This window comes from Aulonocara sp. 'chitande type north' Nkhata Bay, linkage group LG14, assembly GCF_057382095.1.
Source record: "Aulonocara sp. 'chitande type north' Nkhata Bay isolate Kocher_YH1m ecotype deep benthic linkage group LG14, A_spYH_male_GT1.1, whole genome shotgun sequence".
In the NCBI taxonomy this organism is placed as follows: Eukaryota; Metazoa; Chordata; class Actinopteri; order Cichliformes; family Cichlidae; genus Aulonocara; species Aulonocara sp. 'chitande type north' Nkhata Bay.
Genome location: NC_141357.1, coordinates 33,019,928 through 33,040,269, shown reverse-complemented (window position 1 = coordinate 33,040,269; position 20,342 = coordinate 33,019,928). Strand labels below are relative to the sequence as shown.

General features: G+C 40.2%; 1 protein-coding gene across 4 annotated transcripts in view; it reads right to left on the bottom strand.

Moving 5' to 3' along the window:
- Positions 1-20,342, bottom strand: part of tenm4 (teneurin transmembrane protein 4) — a 146,076-nt gene that overhangs the window by 35,175 nt on the left and 90,559 nt on the right. For 3 of the 4 annotated variants that reach the window (XM_086262155.1, XM_086262156.1, XM_086262157.1), the window contains 7 exons: positions 19,363-19,389; positions 15,464-15,610; positions 12,888-13,104; positions 6,934-7,053; positions 3,366-3,627; positions 1,781-2,048; positions 1,536-1,679 (listed from right to left, as the gene is read on the bottom strand). In XM_086262155.1, the coding sequence (XP_086118281.1) occupies positions 1,536-1,679; positions 1,781-2,048; positions 3,366-3,627; positions 6,934-7,053; positions 12,888-13,104; positions 15,464-15,610; positions 19,363-19,389 (1,185 nt within the window). The remainder of the gene's footprint in view (positions 1-1,535; positions 1,680-1,780; positions 2,049-3,365; positions 3,628-6,933; positions 7,054-12,887; positions 13,105-15,463; positions 15,611-19,362; positions 19,390-20,342) is intronic. The other variant, XM_086262158.1, reaches the window with a different exon arrangement.

Genomic DNA, 20,342 nt, shown 5'->3' with positions numbered 1-20,342 from the left:
AAATCCAAGACATATTTTTCTGTCATTTCTGTTCGCCTTGCTTCTGTCTTCTGCTCTGTTCATTGTGTTGGGAGTTTCACCATGTGGAGGCTCTCCCACACAGACATATACCAAGTGACAGCAGAAAACAAAAGAAGAAGAGGATATTGTTATTTGTGGACATATGTATATTTTAGAATATACATTTTAGTACTCCAGCTGTCTGAATATCATTAAACATTAAAATCTTAACAGCCTTCGAAGGACGCACTTGCATTGCTATGCTATTAATATATTATTTGTGGCATAAACTGTTTATATCAGCAATAATCATTTATCGCAGTTATATCTGGGGCAATATATCATCCAACTAAATCAGTATTCTAAGAGGCCTGTGTACAGTATGGGTGAACCAAATACAAAAAAATTAACACAGCCTGTCATGGATGCAGGTTCAAGGACCGAGAGGAGAATCGGGATGCAGACTGTTTAAACAGAAGGTGTGCCAGTTGCAGAGTTCAAAAACAGAGTCCAAAAATAAGAAGCCAAGAAAATCCAAACAAACCCAGGAGACCATGGAGGGGGGAGAAAAAAAACACTAGAGGAGCTTAACAGACACTGCAACAAAGATTGAGGGGGAAGGCTGGATTATTTGTACACATGGAGGTGATTCGGGAAGTGGAGACAGCTGGGGCGAACTCGACACAGGTGTAGACAATCAAGGCGAAGTAAAACTAAGCACAAAGCACAGGAGACTAACTTCCAAAGTAAAACAGGAACTAACTCAGAGAAAAGTACAACAAAATAACACACTCCATAAACTTGACAAGAACTTAAAGGTTTAAAATACAAGAGCGCAAAAAGTTTGAACCCTCAAGTGAATAAACAAGGACAAACTATACAATCAAATCAAACAGAAAACACCTGAAGCTGAATAAGAGCTTAGAACTCCAAACAATATAATAAAACTTGACACACAAGGAGTTAGCAGAGGTTAAGTAACGCAGAATGCGAGGAACCAAAATACAAATAACCCTAACCTGCTTTCAAAAGAAACAAGATTAAGAGATTGAGATTAATGCACAAACCCCCACAATGAACCAATAGATCGTGATCCAGGTACATCTTCTTAAAATTAAGATATGTTGTGGGATAAAGTTATATTTTGAAGGCTAATTGGGTACCAATATGTTTAAACATCTGAATTCAATATCAATACTGTAAACTGTATGATTAATGCAATGGTAATGATGATGATTATTAACAATAGCAGTAAAAAAATTTCCCTGATCTCCACAAATACTTTAATAAAGAAGCTGTTGAAAGGGTGCTGGCATAGCTCACTGGCTTAGCAGGCGACCGATATGCCAAAGGCAAGTGCAGGCCGTTTCCTTTATGTAGTTCTTTTCACCTTCATCTACTGTACTCTGTTTTTGTCCAAGGGCTACAGTACGTTACTGTCCAAAATAAAGATGAAATGCCCCAAAACAAGTTTTTTTAAAAAGAGAAGTTATTAAAACAAAAAATATATGAAAAGGAACAACTGGCTGACTCACCACTCTGGATATTTAAAGCATGGTGCTTGTCTATTGTCCACCCTCCCAGTTTTGAGGCAATGGTTTCGTAGCCCTGTAGTACAGCGGTCCTCTTCTCCCATAGAATAAGGTCTGGGCATGACTCATACTCAAAACCAACTGAAACTATGGAACAAAACAAAGATAAAATAGTAAAAAAATGTGTGTTCTCTGGATAAAAGAAAATCATATCAGTATAATCAAAAATAATTTTTGTCATCGCTTACCAAAAGCTTCGGACAAGCCATAGACCTTCTGGCTGTAGACATCTGTCTTGTCCCACACAAAGTCATACGAGAGATTTGGGGCTGCAGGAAACCACTTTCTGAAAAGCCTGCCTTCCACAGCCACCATGAGGTGAACTTTCATCAGGTTAAAAGGGATTAAGGAGTGGGTGAGAGTAACCCTTAGCACTGACTTGTAACCTGGGGTCCTGCTGCTTAAATAGCCGAGTCTCATTTCCGTTCCAGGTATAGGTACTTCTTCCTCCAGAGACTATGAACAGAAAAACAAAGCTTATTAAATATAGAAAAGCATCGATCCTGACAGAAGGTGACATGTTATAAATTCTGTCCTCACATTTGAGGTAATAATGTTCCACTGTTTTATTTTTTTGCTGTTCTTGTTTTACACAAAATATCAGCTTGTCAGTCTGTTGGTCAATGGCCACTGCAGCCATTATTTTTTTAGCCTTGCCTCCAACCACATCTATGGACCCAAGGGAGACTGGAAACACTAATTAGAGGACAATTATGCTCATGCGTTACATGGCATAGGATGAAGAATTTCTTCATTATGTATTCCAATGAGAATTTTCCATAATTGATTTCAAAATAGCAAGTCCTCCATTAGGATGGTAGTCTTTTCTATGAAATCCATATCGCAGTTGCGTAACCTGTGTGCTCTTGGGCTCAGAGGCTGCCAAGGCCAATAATATATAGAATAATAAAAGTTAGCTTAGTAAGATGCTGTTGCCTTTAGAAATTTTAGCTGAGGTCAGACCTGTAACAACAGTGGGTCAGCATTCATAGACTGTAGAGCGTTCGCAATGAGGATCAAGGGTCGACACCAGTAGTTTGGTTAACCAATTCCTGTCTTCTATAATTGAATCGCCTCTTTCCATAGTACAAAACAAGATTCAGAGTACTAATCAAAACAAGTACTTTAACTGTTATAGGTCAGATGACTTTTATGTGTGTTTTTTTTTAATTATTCAAACAGGGCAGCTATTCATGGTTGACTTATCAGGATTCCTTTTTACAACTGTAAATGGGATGATGTCCCTGTACACGGAGCAGCAAAGACAAGGCGACTATAAATAAACTCAACTCAGACTAAATTCCCTGATATGCCATAAATCTTACGAAGCAAACTGGGAGGCAGAGTAATGAGAGAAGTGCAGAGATACCTGCTAGAAATACAGGAGCCGCACAAACAGTTCGACAACATAGGTCACCAACACAGAAGTCCAAATAGATGCTTACATCAAAAAGCCTCATGTAGATAAACTTGTATGCATAACTGTAAGATGCAAATCCTTCCTAGAGGTATTTATATGCATAAACTGGATGACTACTCTACAGTAACAACTGTTTCTGTGGATAAGATAATAATCATCACTCTGCAGTTAGGTACAACGTATATTGTGAATTACCCAAATTTTACAGGCCAATTACACTTGAGTGATAAAAATTAAAGCACTGAGTCACTGTTATATTTATACTTGAAAAATAGTCTGTAGCTGTGCGGCATGAATCATTTACAGGAAGACCCATATGCATTAGAACCTGCAGGGCAGGGACAGAGCATCACCTGGATTTCAGGTACAACATTCCCTCTTTCAGCACAGGACCCAGCGAATGCGGTGAGCGGCGCTGGGGACACTACAGGGCTGGGCCTGGTAAAGCTGCTCAGGTCACAGCTAGGGATGTCATTCTCCTCATGCCGCATCACGATGGTATCCATGACAAAGAAACGTCCCCATGGCAACCAGAGTGTGTGCTCCTGGGTGATGAATGGAGCGCGTTCAAAGTGCAGGGCTATGGCTATGCCCCCATTGGTCACCAAGTCAAAACTGGAACACAGATGTGCACAATGTCAAAGAAAATTAATTGATTGTCTTACTTTTGGATGAATTAAAATAAATACAGTGAAAATTCCCATTCCCAATTTATACTATTTGTTTTGTGTTGTGCATCAAGCCTCTGTTGTGAACACGACACATTTGTTATTCTCTATTTAAAGGATAAAAAAGAGATTAATCAGTAATAAATTCAAAATTTAATTTTTTTAAAAAGTTAAAGAAAGGATGCTTTTAACTGCTTTGAATCATCTCTGTTACACAATGGAGCAGATACAATACGATTATAGATCACAATGTAAAAATGCAGGTTTCCTTGGTTTAATAATCTTAACATTTTATTTGAAGAATGCAAAGTAGCAGATTACAGGCGTGACTGTTTCACTCCAATTACCATGTAATGTGCTGCTCCTGTGCTCACATGTGTACTGTAAATGAGAGAGAGAGGTTTGTGCCGAGGGATGGAGGCAGCCGCCAGTACTTTATTGATCTCTTAGATGAAGGCTGTCCACTCTAACATCAGTCTAAAAGCCCTGCAATGCAATCCCATCTGCTGTTGCATTAAAGGGTCTCTGCCTCTGGACTGACCTGACTGTGTCTCAGTAAACAGGCTACATTTTGGCAGCGTCATCACCTCTAACTGCTGCATGGTACCTGCACCTGGACTGGACTTTTGCAGCTTTTGTCACTTCTCTCTAAGAGCCAATTAGCACCTGGTCACCTACAGGCCCCTGGGACAGGCAAACACTCTCTCTCTCTCACACACACACACACACTCAGAGTTTTTCTCAAATTACAGATACAGAAGTAAGTTTAAATAGTGCCATGTAAAATGGGCAAACTCCCTCTTGGTTTAAGCTTCTATATAAAGAACTCGCTCAGTCTAACTTCCCTTGAGGGTAAACATCTGATTGGCTGTGGTGATAAACAACAACTTGGTCCGCCCTTGATGTTTTGCCCTTGGCTGGGTGCAAGCAAAGTGAGCTTCTTCATCAGTCTCGAGTCTGCAGAGCAAGGCTCTCGTAGTACTCATGCAGCTGTGATCCATCAGTACCCATGCAGTTGCATTCAGTCTGTAGCATGCCTGGCAGGCTTGGGCTATGCAAACTCAAAATACTTCTGGACTACCATGGGCAGCATAGGCGATCGATGAAGAGATTCACTGGCTATTATCAATCATGACAATAGCCTTAAGGAACAAAATGATTACATTACCTACAGAAGGTTACCGCCTTGTGCCCTTTGGAAATGCATCAAACTAAGAAAGTTAACTACATTTTTACTCATTTGCCAGCTAATGAGCAATATAACAGTATATTTATAATGGACTGCATGACGTCTACTTAGGTTAAAGTGAGCCAAGGTCAGAGCAAAAAATTAGTAAGAATAAACACAGACTGTAAAACTACAAGTTCTCCCGTAAAGACGCTCACAAGTACCCTAATAATGTAATGAGCTTAAACCCATGTCAGCATTTTTCTCATTAATAGAGAAAAGCTTAAAAGCGAATAGGTCTGTCTTAATGCTCAGCCAATCAGAAAATAGCTACACAGTTGTAAAGAAACTAAACTAACCTCTTTTGTTTAGGCCTGAAAACTTTCCCAGATAGTGGAAAAGGTAATTTAAAAAACTAAGCCCTTGGACAATAAAGAACACATCATAAAAATGAGTTGAGACAGCTTTCCCATTTCTAAGTGGCTGAACAGGTGCATTTCTGATTTCACGCTGCACTGAGCCTGTTTACAGTGATTGCAGGGGAGTTGCAGGAGACTGGGCATGTTTACAGGGGAACCTGGGAGATGGAGTAGTGTTTACACATATGCTGGAAGGTAGAAAAGAGTATGGAGCTTTGCAAAGAAAAAAGTGACTGATGCATAAGAAAAAAAATGGGACACGCATAAATGGAAAAAGGATAGAGATGAGGAAAGTCAGTGCAGTGGAAAGGACATGAGACCTGGGCTCAAGGAAAGCACGGGAAATAAGTAAAAGAGCAGTACCCAGAAAGGAAAGGCTTATGGGCAATGAGAGATTAGAGGAAAGACAGCGTGAAGGGATGGAGAGCAGATGAAATGAGTGAAGAAGGTGAAGATGATGAAGTAGAGAAGAGAGATTTTTGTAAAAGTAAAGGGGAGAGAAAAACGACAGGATGGAAGAAATGAGGGGACGCAGGAATGATCAGGATCAAACCAGCGGCAAAGATGTGGGCCTTTAGAGTGTCAGTGACTGATAAAAGTGCCAGGAAGAAGTGGGGCTTGGAGAGCAAACACCAATTCATGTTGTGCTGTGATAGAGGGGCTCGGTTTGCCACAAGGCCTTACTAACACTGAGATACCTGGGACTGGGGGTTGTGAGTGTATACTGTATGCTTGTACAATCTTATCAAATACATTTAAGATGAAAAGAAAAAGAGAGAAAATTATTAGAGATTTTATTCTCAAGTTTTTTTCTCTTTCACTCCAAGAAACACGCCGAAGCTAGTTTGATGTTTTTCTCTGTTTCTCTGAGAAACTCTCCTGATGCCAAAGCAGCCTGAACAGCATCGCTCAAAGAACGCTACACAGAGAACTCAGACTTTTTCCTCTTTCTTATTTAGAACACATTGCCACAACAATTTATCTTCCCCCAAAGGGTTTTTAGTGGTGCTGTAATAAAATAACAAAATAGCTTTTTTCCTGCTTTCCTGAACAGCCAGAACATATGTGGAATTGTCTGAGGAAGTAAGTGGTAATGATCTATGACAGTCACATTACTACGTATTATTTTATGGTCATAATTATAACATCCAACTAATTAGAAAAACCATTTCATAAATGGCAAAAGCATTATTAAACTATTTAGAGAGGATAAACAAGGAGCGCAAACACATTTCTGTGACCTAAACCTAACTGTGTCACTTAATTCTCTTAATCTTCTATTGTCGAATAAATAATGTCCATCTGCACAATGTTTTATAGCTCCAGTGAGATGCTTTGCATTGGCATATTTTATTCTTTCCCCACCCTGCTGCTACTGAAGCATAACTTATGAGTGTACCAGAAGGGCTTTGTTTGATTTCTCTGGGAATTGAGCCGAGAACTCCAAAATTGGACCAAATTAAATCACAAAGCAGATCAATGGCAGCACAGTTTGCTGTGGCAACTGTGTTTTTTCCCCCCCTTTCCATCGTTAAGATTTTGTAAAAGTATTTGACAATGATCTAAATATCACTATCTGTACAGCATTTTTAGGTAACTGCGAGAGAGGTTTTACTGCATCCTTTACTCTCTGCGTGTGCTTTGATATAAAGACTCAGGTTCTTACCTTCCATCCTGCCTGGTGATTGTGTAACCATAAGATGGGTTATTGATGAAGCTGATGTTCACTCCTACCAGTGGCGTTCCGTCTGACGTCACGACTTGTCCACGGATGACACAAGCATGGCTGTACGAAGTGAAAAAGATCAGCATTATTGCTCATTGCATAGCAGTACAAATAATTACAAGCTAACAGCAGGTGTCCTGCAGTAAAACCTGTATTATCTTGTTTTATTTATATAATTTCTGTCCACGCTAAAATATGCAAAAGAGGATGGATAAAACATTCAGACAGCATATTTTAACAAAGCTAAAAGGTTAGATAGAATGTACCAACAATACTAATGCTGCCTACAATGAATTCTTGGTTTATGGAGAAAGGACCCATTACTGCATACCATTCCATAGCTCGTTCCCATATTTCCTGTTTTTTAAGGTCTTTTTTTCCTTTTCTTTTTTAATCTGCTTCTATCTAAAAGTCAAAATAATGAAAACGAATTGATACCAATTGATACCACATACCACCAGCACTTAAGACTGACATTGTGGATTTTCTATATAACACAAAATGACGCTATCTCAGCGTACTTATATTAATACTAATACACTCTGTCTCCTCCTCCCCCTCCTACTACTACTATTAATATTAACCTCAACCTCAGTCTGCGACTGGGGAGAGTGCCCGCCCTATGGAAGACATCCTGCATCGTCCCGGTCCCCAAAAAGAACCGGCCCAATGAGCTGAATGACTTCCGACCGGTGGCACTGACGTCACATCTTATGAAGACTCTAGAGCGGCTCTTCCTCAACCTCCTCCGACCACAGGTACAACATGCCCAGGACCCACTACAGTTTGCATACAAGGTGGGTGTCGGAGTGGAGGATGCCATCCTGTACCTCCTACACAGAGCCCACTCACACCTGGATGGGGGAAAAGGCACGGTCAGGATCCTGTTTCTTGACTTTTCCAGTGCCTTTAATACCATCCGGCCCTGTATGCTTCAGGAAAAACTGAACAGGATGGAGGTGGACCCCTGCCTGGTGGCTTGGATCTCCGACTACCTCACCGACAGACCACAGTACGTCAGGCTGAAGGACATCACGTCTGACACAGTGGTCAGCAGCACAGGAGCACCACAGGGAACTGTGCTGTCCCCTCTTCTCTTCACCCTGTACACCTCTGACTTCTGCTACAACTCTGAATTATGCCATATTCAGAAGTTTGCAGATGACACGGCCATCATGGGGTGTATCTGGGATGATCAAGAAGAGGAGTACAGAAGTCTGGTGAGGAACTTTGTCGCATGGAGTCACACAAACCACCTGCAACTCAACACCTCAAAGACTAAGGAACTGGTTGTGGACTTCGGGAGGTCCAGAGAAGGTCCACTGCCAGTTCAGATAGAGGGGGAGGAGGTGGAGGTGGTCAACAAGTACAAGTACCTCGGGCTGTGGGTGGACAATAAACTGGACTGGTCATGCAACACCTGTATAAAAAAGCCCAAAGCCGACTGTACTTCCTCAGGAGGCTGAGGTCTTTTAACATCTGCAGGAAGCTCCTGAGGATGTTTTACCAGTCAGTGGTTGCTGGAGTACTTTTCTATGCTGTGGTGTGCTGGGGGAGCAGCACAGCAAAGAAGGACTCATCCAGGCTGGAGAAACTGATCAGGAGGGCTAGCTCTGTGGTCGGCATGAAGCTGGACACTCTGGTGACAGTGGCAGAGAAAAGGACATTATGGACAATGCCAGGCATCCTCTGCACACGGCCATTAACAACCAGAAGAGTCTGTTCAGTGACAGGTTGCTTCTCCCCAAGACAAGAACTAACAGACTTAAAAACTCCTTTGTCCCACACGCCATCAGACTGTTTAACTCCTCTCTGGAGGGGAGAGGGAGGGGAAACAGGAGGACAAAGGAGGGGGGAACAACTAAGCTGTAGTGCCTCTGCACCTCACTGTACAATACCTTGTGCAATACTTTTTGTAAATAGTCAACAGTGCAATAGACTCAATACTTGAAATGTGCAATTCACTTGTATTTTTATTTTTTATTCCTATTTATTCTATTTATCCCCTTTGTATATTTTATTTATATTTGTCTCTGTATTTATATATGTGTGTGTGTGTGTGTATATATATATATATAACAGTTCTGTAACTGTAACTTTGGTCGTTGCTGTGCTTTTTTTGGAAGTCGAATTTCCCAGAGGAACCCACCCGAGGGATTAATAAAGTTCTATCTTATCTTATCTTATCTTATCTTATTTTTTTTCTTTTCAGCATTAGAAATAGATCAACAGAGAGGAGAAACATTAAAGTCAGTATGGATTTGCTCAAAATAGAAATACTGTACACAATAAAATAGCCATAACAGAAACACAACAAACTAACACCTCCTAGGGTGTCTCTAAGGGTTTTTCCATCCAGAATGGAAGGATAATGAGATAAGGAAGCTTTACTTTGCTTTTGCTCTAATTAAAAAAGAGGAATTATCTTTTCCATTACAGAATGCCAGAGAGGGAAATAATAGGACTGCAGATTGCAAGACTTGCTTGGCTGATTATCAAGACCTCAACAGATTTCCAGACTGACATCAGGCCTCCAGAAGCTGCATAAATTAGATCTGATCATCAGTCGCCACCAATCAATAGTGGGAAGTCGTCCAAATTCACCTCCTAATCTTACTGGACTGATGAGTTGAGACCTTGCTGTAGCACGTCTCCCTCGTCGACTCTTACCCTCGTCATTATCAAGGCCCGACTCATGGTCAGCCGTTGTTTCTGTAGTCGTTTGCAAAAAATTGGTCCCCTAACAAATGCCTTACTGTCACTTCTTCATTAGACCATGGCTATTTTTAATACATTTGGGTCTTAAACACTGCCACGTACTGGAAACAATTAACACTAGCGTGTTAGTAGCTGCCCTCAACATGTCCTTACCAGAGGCAAGATCATTCACCCTACACTATCCTGGTCCCCAGGAACCCTGTTTTATGTTAATTAGGCCAGGTCTCCTTCAGAAGACCTTCGCTGTCCACTACTGTGCTGTAAACAAGCAAGGAGATACTGCTCTGAATCCTTGGGCTTACACCCAAATATCTAAGAGGATGCATTTACATAGAATTATTACCAAAGTTAACCCAGCACTGATCTGGCTGTCTACATTTAATCATTCACAGCAATAGTTTATTTTAGTCTTGTTTGAAGTTTCAGCCGTCTCCATTTTCTTGAGATGGAGTTGTGAAAGCGGAACTATCGCCTTCCTGCTTCTGTGAACCACATCGGAAGCTGATTCCTCACTGTCAAGACAAATGATTTAAATATTGACATCAAATAAAACCCTGAGACAGAGTGGCAAAGGAAGCATGAAGAATTCACTACAGAAAATTCCATCCTTTGTGAGATTTCACAAGTCCAAAGGGATTCGCAAAGAGAAACATAGAGGACATGTTATAGTATGAAATAATCTTTAGTTTAGCTTATCTAGTCAGACGTCACAGTGGAGTGTGTCAGATGTCATTTTCACCCCTCACTTGAACAAGTCTTAAACTTACTCTATATAGGAAAAAAAACATCAGGTTTCCTTCAGGTGATATTTATGGTGACGATCCAAATGACTACAGCAACATACTGGCTGGTTAATTTACAAGAAAATAAGAACTAAATGACAAAAGGAGAGCTTTTGATCTATATCTAAAAAAAGGTAAAAATAATGGTAGTAAACATTAAACGGTAAAGATTTGAAGCATAATTTGGAAATACCATCTTTCACAATTGTGTAATTGTGAGGAAACTACATTGTTTTCTCACACTGACATCTCAGATACAATAAAAGCTGCGTGTCAGCTTTAACTATAGAGAACCTTCAATGACCACGGCTAATAAATAGTACCATTAACTCGGAAGCAACGGAAACATCATTACCCACGCAAATGAATTGATTACAGGGGAAATCCTGCTGAAACTGTAAGCATGTCACTGCAGCCCTCTCTTTTCCCTGTCTGCGTGTTAATAGCATGCTGAACAGGGGAAAACGAGGAGACGTCGATATAAATTTTTAGCTCTCCAAATATACTATGCTGCTAAAAGGGCTAGGACACACAGAGAAGGAAACAAACAAGAGATTTTCTGACATTAATGGTCTAACGCTGATAAAAGAGTTCTAAATAAAATAATACAAGTGCACGCCTGTAAATGAAGTAAATGGCTTCTGCCTCGCTATTATATGCCAGCTATCAATCTTTGCCCAAATTGTTCCGCGGACAAAGCTCCTGTTTACTATTCTGGTCACCATCCACTGCTGGGCATAGGCAGTCTCTTGTATTATGTGTCATGGTGGAGAATCAAGATGTTTCATGCAGTGGCAGATGCTTTATTCAGTGGCACCTTTGCAGCTTTTTGCGGTGGGAAACATCAGAAATAGAAGTCCAACATGTCTACTAGCACAAGGAAGCGGTTAGAGGATCAATAGCCAGATGATCGGGTGACCAGGGCAGGAATATCAGGAAGGAAGATGCTGAGACCGTGCCTTTAAGGCTCATCTGAAGCCCAGAGCTCCCTGTCATAACTGTTCATATCTGTCAGTGGGTGGGGAATGAATACCAAGCATGAATAATAGATTATCACTGATATTTTTAGGTGAGCTGAGGCCTCCAATCTTGCAGCTCATCTCTGGATTCTTCATTTTACTTATTTATGTCTGCATCTTGTGAGAGAGACAAGAATATTACTCAATCCTCTATGCCGCTTCCTCTGTCCAGTGAAGAACTGCAAAATGTTGAGTGGTTCTTGAAAGCTAGTAAAATGTCAACGAGGGAAAATGTCACACCGCTTCTCTTAAGTATCAGCTGACGCTACTGCAAAAGTAAAAAAAAATTAAAAATTAAAAATCAGCCATACTTTACTTTGCTGATGCAAATCACAGAGGTTTTTTAAAGCCTTTACTGACACTGGTGTTTGAAAGAATTAAATCAAATTTGGCATAATTTTCATATGTTAACAAGAACCCAATGCTAACATGTTTTTTAAAGTACAAATGGTCTGCTTAAAAAAATGTTAAAACACCTAAAAAAAAAATTAAAAACCAACAAACCATTACTGAGTCACATTTTAATACCATTTTCTAAACATTTTCAAATATTCTCAATTTACTTTCTTTAGGCTGTTGTCTCGTTCTGTCACATGGGTATAATAAGTTGAGATGAGAGAGATGCATAAGCGAGTGAGATGCAAATAAGTGACGCAGCCTCACAAGCGTTTAAAGATGAAAAGAGAAGGAGACAAAAGAAAACAGAGGCAGGGGAACCTAATGGGAGTTTGACTGCTTTCCTGCCTGATATGAAAGGATCTCAGATTCCATGGCTGGGGTGTCATGAGCTCTGCCTCTGGGAGCGGGCCTCAGATGGATTACCGTAAAAGTAATCACAATACATAAATATGAGATGCCTTTCTTTGTAGGGAATTCTCCTTCCTTTTTGCCACATTCTATGTCTGTCCATCATCATCTGTCCATCATCCTCCAAGCCTCATCGTTCATTTCAGCCTTACTTTCAGCCCCCACTGACTGCTGCCTCCTCTCCCTTGTGCAAATATTTTCATCTGGATTTTAAAAAGCACATAATTTACATCTACTAAGATCTGTCAGTGCTATAACTGTAGCGCAGTAATTTGAAGCGGCCTATATTAAAAGTAAAATCCACTGATTTATGCCTGAACCTCAAATGTCATTACTTAAGAAAGCGATAACACAACTGTTGAGTTCACTGAGCATCAACTGATAATTTGACTGGCTCAACCAGGAGGAATCTGACAAGAATCTTAAGCATGAACAACAAACGACGATGCAGAATAAAAAGGGAATTCAACCCAATACCGTAGCTGGTTCTGGTTATATTATTAAGAGAATTGGTTAGAGAAGGCTGCGCTGGGTGCTGTCTGGTGAGAGTAATGCAAAAGTCACTCACTTGCCATCGAAGGGGTTTGCTCCAGGGATTATGTGGGTGCTGTCCCTGCCCACAAGGAAGCGCACCCTGTCATAGAAAGTCTGTAGGTTGCTCTGTGCAGAGGACATCTGTGTCTCCTGGATGATGTCCAGGGGATCCGGGGAGCCCACACACAGGGAGGTAGTGTGACAGGTTGCCTGCAGACAGCAGTCTGGATCCATGCAGTCCACCAGGCCATCTGACAAGGTCAAAGAAGTCAAAAAAACACAAACACTGACTCATTAAACAACAGCCTAGACACACACCTGGCAAAAGAAAGTATAAAGTACTGCTCAAAGTTGGTTTTAGGGTGTGTTAAGCACAAATGCTTTGAGAAATAAAAGTTTAAAATATATATATAGCCATTAACGTAATATAAAATACAGTAAAGATAAATAAAAAATCAAATTGGTGCTTGCTGTCACTACACTGCATCTTTAAAACATAATAATTTATCCTAGTCACACTTGCCCACATATTTTTAATGTAGGTGGCAGATAAGTTGATACAAGTTGTTTAGGGCTTTGTGTTTGAGAGTATTGTTATGCAGCGGAAAAAATCTGGGACAGCTCGGATGATGGATAAGAATTTGTTTGCATTTTTCAGAACTCAGAAGATCATTTATTCTCACAAAATTCCCAGCTCCATTTGCAGAAGTGTAGCCCAAAACCTGCAAGGACCTGCCATGCACTGTTGGCTGCAAACCTTTGTCGAACAAACAGACTTGTATTAAATTTACATTAATCAGGGAAAGTAAGCAAGAGTACCTGCTGCTTTTGTTATCAGAACTCAAGTTTTTTTTTGTACTATGATTAGTTTGCTCCACATCAAAAAACAATAGTTTGGAGCAAATTATCATCTTGAAAGTCAGAAAGCATACAGAACTGCAATAAAATGTACAAAATGTTCTAAAAAGATCGTTTCAAAGTCTCCCATGAGAAACTATCGGAGCCCAGCTGCTTTTTGGCACTGCTGAATTTCAAATGCGTCCGAAATTCATCAACTGTGTGTCCTCGGATGAGTGTGTTGTGTTTCCATCTTTAACCTTGTCTGTTACTTTGTGCTTCTGCTATTAGCTTATCAAATTTATTAGACCACTTGTCCAAAAAAATAAGAGAAAATTAATATTTCAGAAATATAAGCTAAAACTAAAAAAATATATTGCTGTTAATTAGGGAAGTAACAAACTGAATTAATGTTTTTATACCCAAACTTGAGCTGACACACTGGAGTTTTCTCACAAATTAATCAAGCATCACATTAAAGAGGCTGTAAATGTAACAACTCTAATTTGTTGTGTTAATCAAAAAATAATAATAACATGTTTTACTTTGTTTCTTTTGTAAAATAGTAAATTTTAACATTTGTGGATAACAACAATAAATATATTTTAACATTAAAAATATTTTAATTAACAAACTTAGGCTTACTGGTAGATTGACTATTACAAGAACATGAATAAAATAAATAAAATTTCCAGTACTGTCAATTTAGGGCAGCTGTGGTAAAACCTTAAATTGGGTAATGGTCTAATAAATGTATCATGTGTAGTATATGTTTTCTTTATGCCCAAAACTTTGCACTGTATATTTGTCTTTTTTATGGATATTATTCTTCTTGTTAAAATTTTAGGGCTTCATACCTTATATTTTACTTGATATAGAATTAGACAAGAAAGGATTATTAATTTGCCTGTTGTATTATTACACAAACAGAGACAATTTATATACATGAATAGGAGTCAAAATTAAATATATAATTTATTTAATATACCATAGCAGTGAGAAAAAATAGAGCAGTTCCGACCTGTTGCTTTACTCAGTGTTTCTTACGTGTACGCGTGTGTATATCCTCCTTATTTGATGGTCGGAACTTGTAACATTGCTCATGGCTCTCTGTCAGTAATTTAAGGAATACATGACAAAGAGAGCTGCTGTGCATTGCACTTTTCTTTGCTGAAGTGGGTCACTGGACTCCCTAGCCTTTGCTTTAAGGGGCCTATCTGGCCAGATGGGTGATAAAAATAAACCCTGCTGTCAGGATTCAGTCAAATCCCCAGAAGCACCCTCCTTTTACTATTGAGAGCTGTGTGGTCCCTGTACAGTGATCGGAAGACAAACAGCCCCTGCATAAATAAGGGATGCTAGTGCATAGCTCAAGCCCAGAATGAGGTCTGGAAGAAAGGAAGTCACGTATCCCACTTGGCCTCAAGAGTGGTGCAGCCTCCTGGCTGGCTCTGTGTGTGTGCCTGGCTCTGCTCAGGGCTAGTTAGAGGGCAGAGCGTAGACTTCCTCCTGGGGCCGGGGAATGTTCAAAACCTCAGGGCCAGGTACTCTGCTTTTTAATAAAAACCTGTTGTCCAGGTGCCTGGCTGGAAGCCATTCCTCAACTTCACCTGTATAAGAGAGCAACTGAGCCTGGAAAGCATAAATGTACGTACAGGATATTCTCAAGCACAAGGGTGGTTAATTTTATAGTCAAATCATGTCTGGTTAAGAGTCCCTGTTGATGCCTGGCCAGTGTCAGAAGGCACCATTGTGTGTTGTTTGTGACTTTACCTCCATCGTTGTCCTTGACATCACTGCAGGCAGTTTCCATAGAGGTGTCACAGCCAGTGCCCCTCCAGCCCAGCTGGCACACACAGTACCAGCCATTGTTACCCAGAGTGCACCTACCATTTCCATTGCACAAACCAGGGCAGCCCTCTGCGTAACAAAATGGACAAAGACAAAGGTCGGCAATGAAAATCAAATAGCAGTAACACACGGACACTGTACGCTATTTATGGGAAAAGAAAACTACAAATTTGAAAAAAATGACAAAAATGTGAGGTGAGAGCTAATATTTATCGGGTAACAATAAGATTTTAAATGGGTGAGGGCAGCCACAATGACCCTCGGCAGAGGCTGATTAATTTGATATACCTTCCGTGAAGCTTCTAATATCCCTTTGCAGTAAAATCAGATAAGCGGGATCTTCTACATCAATATTCACTCATTACTACAGTGGACTGGACTCTCATATCTATGCCGCTACAGTTCGTTAATGAGAGCAGTGGTGTATTGTGCTGGTATTTCCGTCCGCTGAAAAAAACAAGAGTTTGGTGTTTTACTTATTGAAAAAATAATTCATTTTATTATTTGATAAACTGTCCCAAGACACTTTTCAGCTATCAATAACATACAATGCTTGTTTTGTCATTATGAGAAGAAGAAAAGAATATAACATAGTATAGTTTAAAATGGATAAAGGTTACCTCAGTAGCTTTGTGCAGAGGCAGGCTTTGCAAGAACTACTGTTCCGGGGGAAGCGACCCCAAGGGAGTGAAAAGCTGGCTGGAGCATAACGACAGGTACAATATTCCAATGTTTTTCTTTGGTTATATCTTTACAAGGGCATAGATTAGAGGATGATCTTGCCCATTCTTCGACATTTATCTGATACCTTGTGATCTGTATCCTCTCACAGAGGCATAGGGTAAATTCACAGGATATCAAAAACACATCTTAACAGCGGTTTGTGTTGCAGGAAGGCTGCCTTGATAGAAAGAATATTAAACTGACCCATTTTATCGACTAAAGACAGTGGGGCAGCATTCTCTACTGTATGCTTTTACATCACACAGAAAGAATGGGAGCAAAAGAGGGAGATACTGAGAAAAGAAGAGACAGGTGTAGTGATTGGTGGACATATGAATGGGAGAAAGATCAGTAGTGAGACAGAAACAAGTATACGCATTTAGGAGGATGACTGTTGTAGATCTCTCGGTTAGCTACAGAGTAAAGGTGACACTATGACATGAGTCATAGCATAAACAATTCAAAGAACAGCCCACACTGCTTTTACTTATGCACATTTATCCCATATAAATGTTTTTAATGGCATAGGCAACACTTCCCCTTTTGCTTTAATGCTGCTTTTTAGAATTTAAATAAATCAAGATGTGATTCAAGTGCACAAGGGTTTTAACAACGACAAAAGCATTGCATTCACTGTTTAGGAATTGCAGTCATTTTTATATAGTCCCCCATTATCAGCCCTACAATAATACAAACAGAGAAAAATCCAACATTCATTTTACCCCCAATGAGCAAGCACCTTGGCAACAGCGGGAAGGAAAAACTCCCTTTTAACAGGAAGAAACCTCCGGCAGAACCAAGCTCAGGGAGGGGCGGCCATCTGCCGAGACCAGGTGGGGTGAGAGAAGGAAGACCGGATAAAAAATGTATACAGGTGGTCCCATTGAGACCCGATGTCTCATTTAGAAGAGAGCAGGTCTGGTTTTCCTAGCAATTTGATGCAGTCATTGAAAAAAGTAATGTAATTTTAAAAATAAGCACTGTTTTAAATACTTTGTGAAAATCACGACAGGCAATGACTTTGTGAATTCTACACCACATAGTTGTAATCAAATGCAGTGCTTGCTTCCTTTAGATGCTCTGCCAGGCCTTTACTGCAGCCACCTTCAGTGGCTGCTTGTTTGTGGGTCTCTGCCTTTATTTTTGTTTTCAGTAACTGAAAAGCATGCTCTACTGGGCTGACATCAGATGACTGACTTGGGCACTGAAGAATATCCCATTTCCTGGCTTTGAGAAACTCTTGAGTTGCTTGTGCAGTTTACTTTGGGTCATTATCCATTTGCACTGTGATAAGTCGTCCGATCATTTCTGTCGCATTTGGCTGAATCTGAGCAGAGATACAGCCCCGTACACTTCGAATTATTCCAGCTTTTCTTTCAGTAGTTTGATCAATAAACACTAGTGGCCAGTTACACTGGACGCCATACACAGCCATGCCATAACATTGTCTAAACCATGTTGGACAGTGTGGTTTTCTTCAGATCAACAGCAGTTCTTTTGACTACTGTATACTTTTCAACTTCCCATCATTCTGGGACAAATTGTACCAAATTATTCTTTTGCGCATTACTAAAGTTTTAGGGCTCAAGTTAATTTCTTACTATTATATTATTATTCTTTTTTAAGAATGCAATGGCTTTTTCCTTCACTTGCATCAACATTTCTTTGTACCTAATCTTGAGAATTCCAGCGAGAAGCTACCGAATACATGTTCAAAATGTTAATCAACTCCAAATTTTTTATTTGTTGAATCTGTCGTAAAATAATGATATGAGCAGCTCACCTGGTTGTGAAACTGCATGTTAATCAATTTTCCAATTACTCTGGAGGCTCGGAAAATGTAGGACTATGTATACAAATGGCTATAATTTATAAAAGGTCAGTGTAATACTACTGTTAAACCTCTTGGATTAAAGCTAAAATTCTGCACTACAATCACGTCTTATTGTAACCATGAAAAAAGAACCCCAAAACAGAACTATATTTCCAATAGTAAAACATAATATAAAATAGTAATCAGGAACACATTTCACCAGATAACCCAAATCCTTATTTGATTATTTAAACCTGTTAAATAACTAGTTTGGTTCAGGTAAATAAGTTTGGTTCAGGCTTTTTCAATTGGAGCTGTTTGTCCACACTACAGAGCAGTCCATGGGCCGTGGACATTTGATGAACTGTGAACAGCTGCTTAGGAGAGCGGCCAATAACTACTGTATAAGGCATGTTGACAAATGTTTTCTCAGCAATTATAAGTAAAACAAAAACTCATCTAGAACTCCAATAAAAACAAGATTGTGCACTGAAACCTTGTGTCCAGGCACTTTCGGTCATTTCTTGTGTTATTACTGAACAAATGGACAAAACAACTGCGGTTAAACCAGTAGAGACAGATGATTAGAAAGCTCACAATGTTTATTAGAGGGATAAATAAAAATACACTTTCAATTGGCACCACTTCAACTTAATTGGCATGCCTTTCAGAGAGGAGTCCCTGCTGAGCTCTACCCAATCCTTCCTGAAACAGCTCCAAACGTGAGCTTGCAAGTGTTCGAAGACCTCCTCTGGCAGACCATCCTATGCCAGGTGGTCCATTACCAAGGACGCAGTGAGAGCAAGAAGGGTAGCTGGAGGCAGGAAGGCAGGGCTGCAGCAAAGCCTGTACCCCCTGCTTACCCAGCACCAACCAGACCATGAACTCTTTTAATTAGAGAGGATGCGGCCTCAGCACCTATCAGGCCCCTCTCACAGCTGCATGCTCATTCATAATGCATGGCACAGGTTATAAAGGCCCTTTCCCAACATCCCCCAATTGAGAAAGAAAGGATACAAGCACACCAATTACTCAACACATAAAGAAAGCCCCATAAATTCACTAACCAGGTGCGAAAGTGCTAAGTGGAGATTACTGTGTGACAATATGGTAAAATAAAAGTTGATGGGAGATGTGGGATCTTAAGAATGAGTTGAACAAGAAGTGCATAGTGTTTGCATATGTCAATGTAGGGGAAAAGCATGGTGTGTGCATATGATTTGTTAATGCTGGCTGGATTTACAATGGGAGGAGGCCAAAATAGAAGGAAGGAGGAATGCCATACCTTTCACTACCTTATCCAGATAGTGAGCTTGGGAGATAAAAGACAGGACATATAAGGGAGGTCTGAACAGTGCCACTTCCATGACAGGACAGCAAGGCAATGTGTTAGTTTACAGTACAAAAGGTAATTAAAAAAGACGAAAAATGCTGACGTGAAGCATTACATGCACGCACTACAAGCAACACAACAAATACGAACCAACACAGAGGAGAGAGATGGAAATGGAAAAAAGGCAGGGAAAGTTGTGGAACACAGAGAAAGAGAATGAAAGTGAGAAAGAGTCAGAGGAAGCGAGCAAAAGGATAAAAAAGTGAAATCTGTCACTATTTAGTAACTGCTGAGATCGGCAGAACGTCTCAGGGGAGTGTTTAAAAGGCAACATGATTGATGCGCACGTTACTTCCCTTAAATCTCTTAAGCGATATTGCACAGGAGGTCAGGATGTTCAACAAACGGTGCTTTTAATCTTCAAACACCTCTATATATGATAAGGTCGCCAGAGGCTTTGCCAGCGCACGGGCCAAATCGGATCTCCTGTGCTCCACAGCTTGAGACTCGAGGCCAACGCGGAGCTCTCGATAATGAAAATTGATTCAAATCGAGATCTTTAGCTTCTAAATGGACGACATGGAAGAATATTCTTGTTCAGTGGGGATCTCAATATGGCACTTATAAAAGCCCCATCAATAATGTAAAGCCAGTGTATAAAACATTCACAAACTGAGTCGAGGCTCATGCAGCCCTGGTTCAAAATATGCATGAGACTGCTGTGAGAAAAAAAGATCTTTGTCCATTTGGCACCTTGCTCAGTAACAGCTGTCAGCAAACAGTGACAGAGCTTTAGTTTAATTCTATTCCTATATTAGTAACACAAAGCTGACTGCTGCGGACCTTATTTTAACACATACTCCGTTTGGTAGTTCCGTTTAGATGAATGTGTCATACTGTATACCACTGAGACATTTGTTTCTGCAACAGCA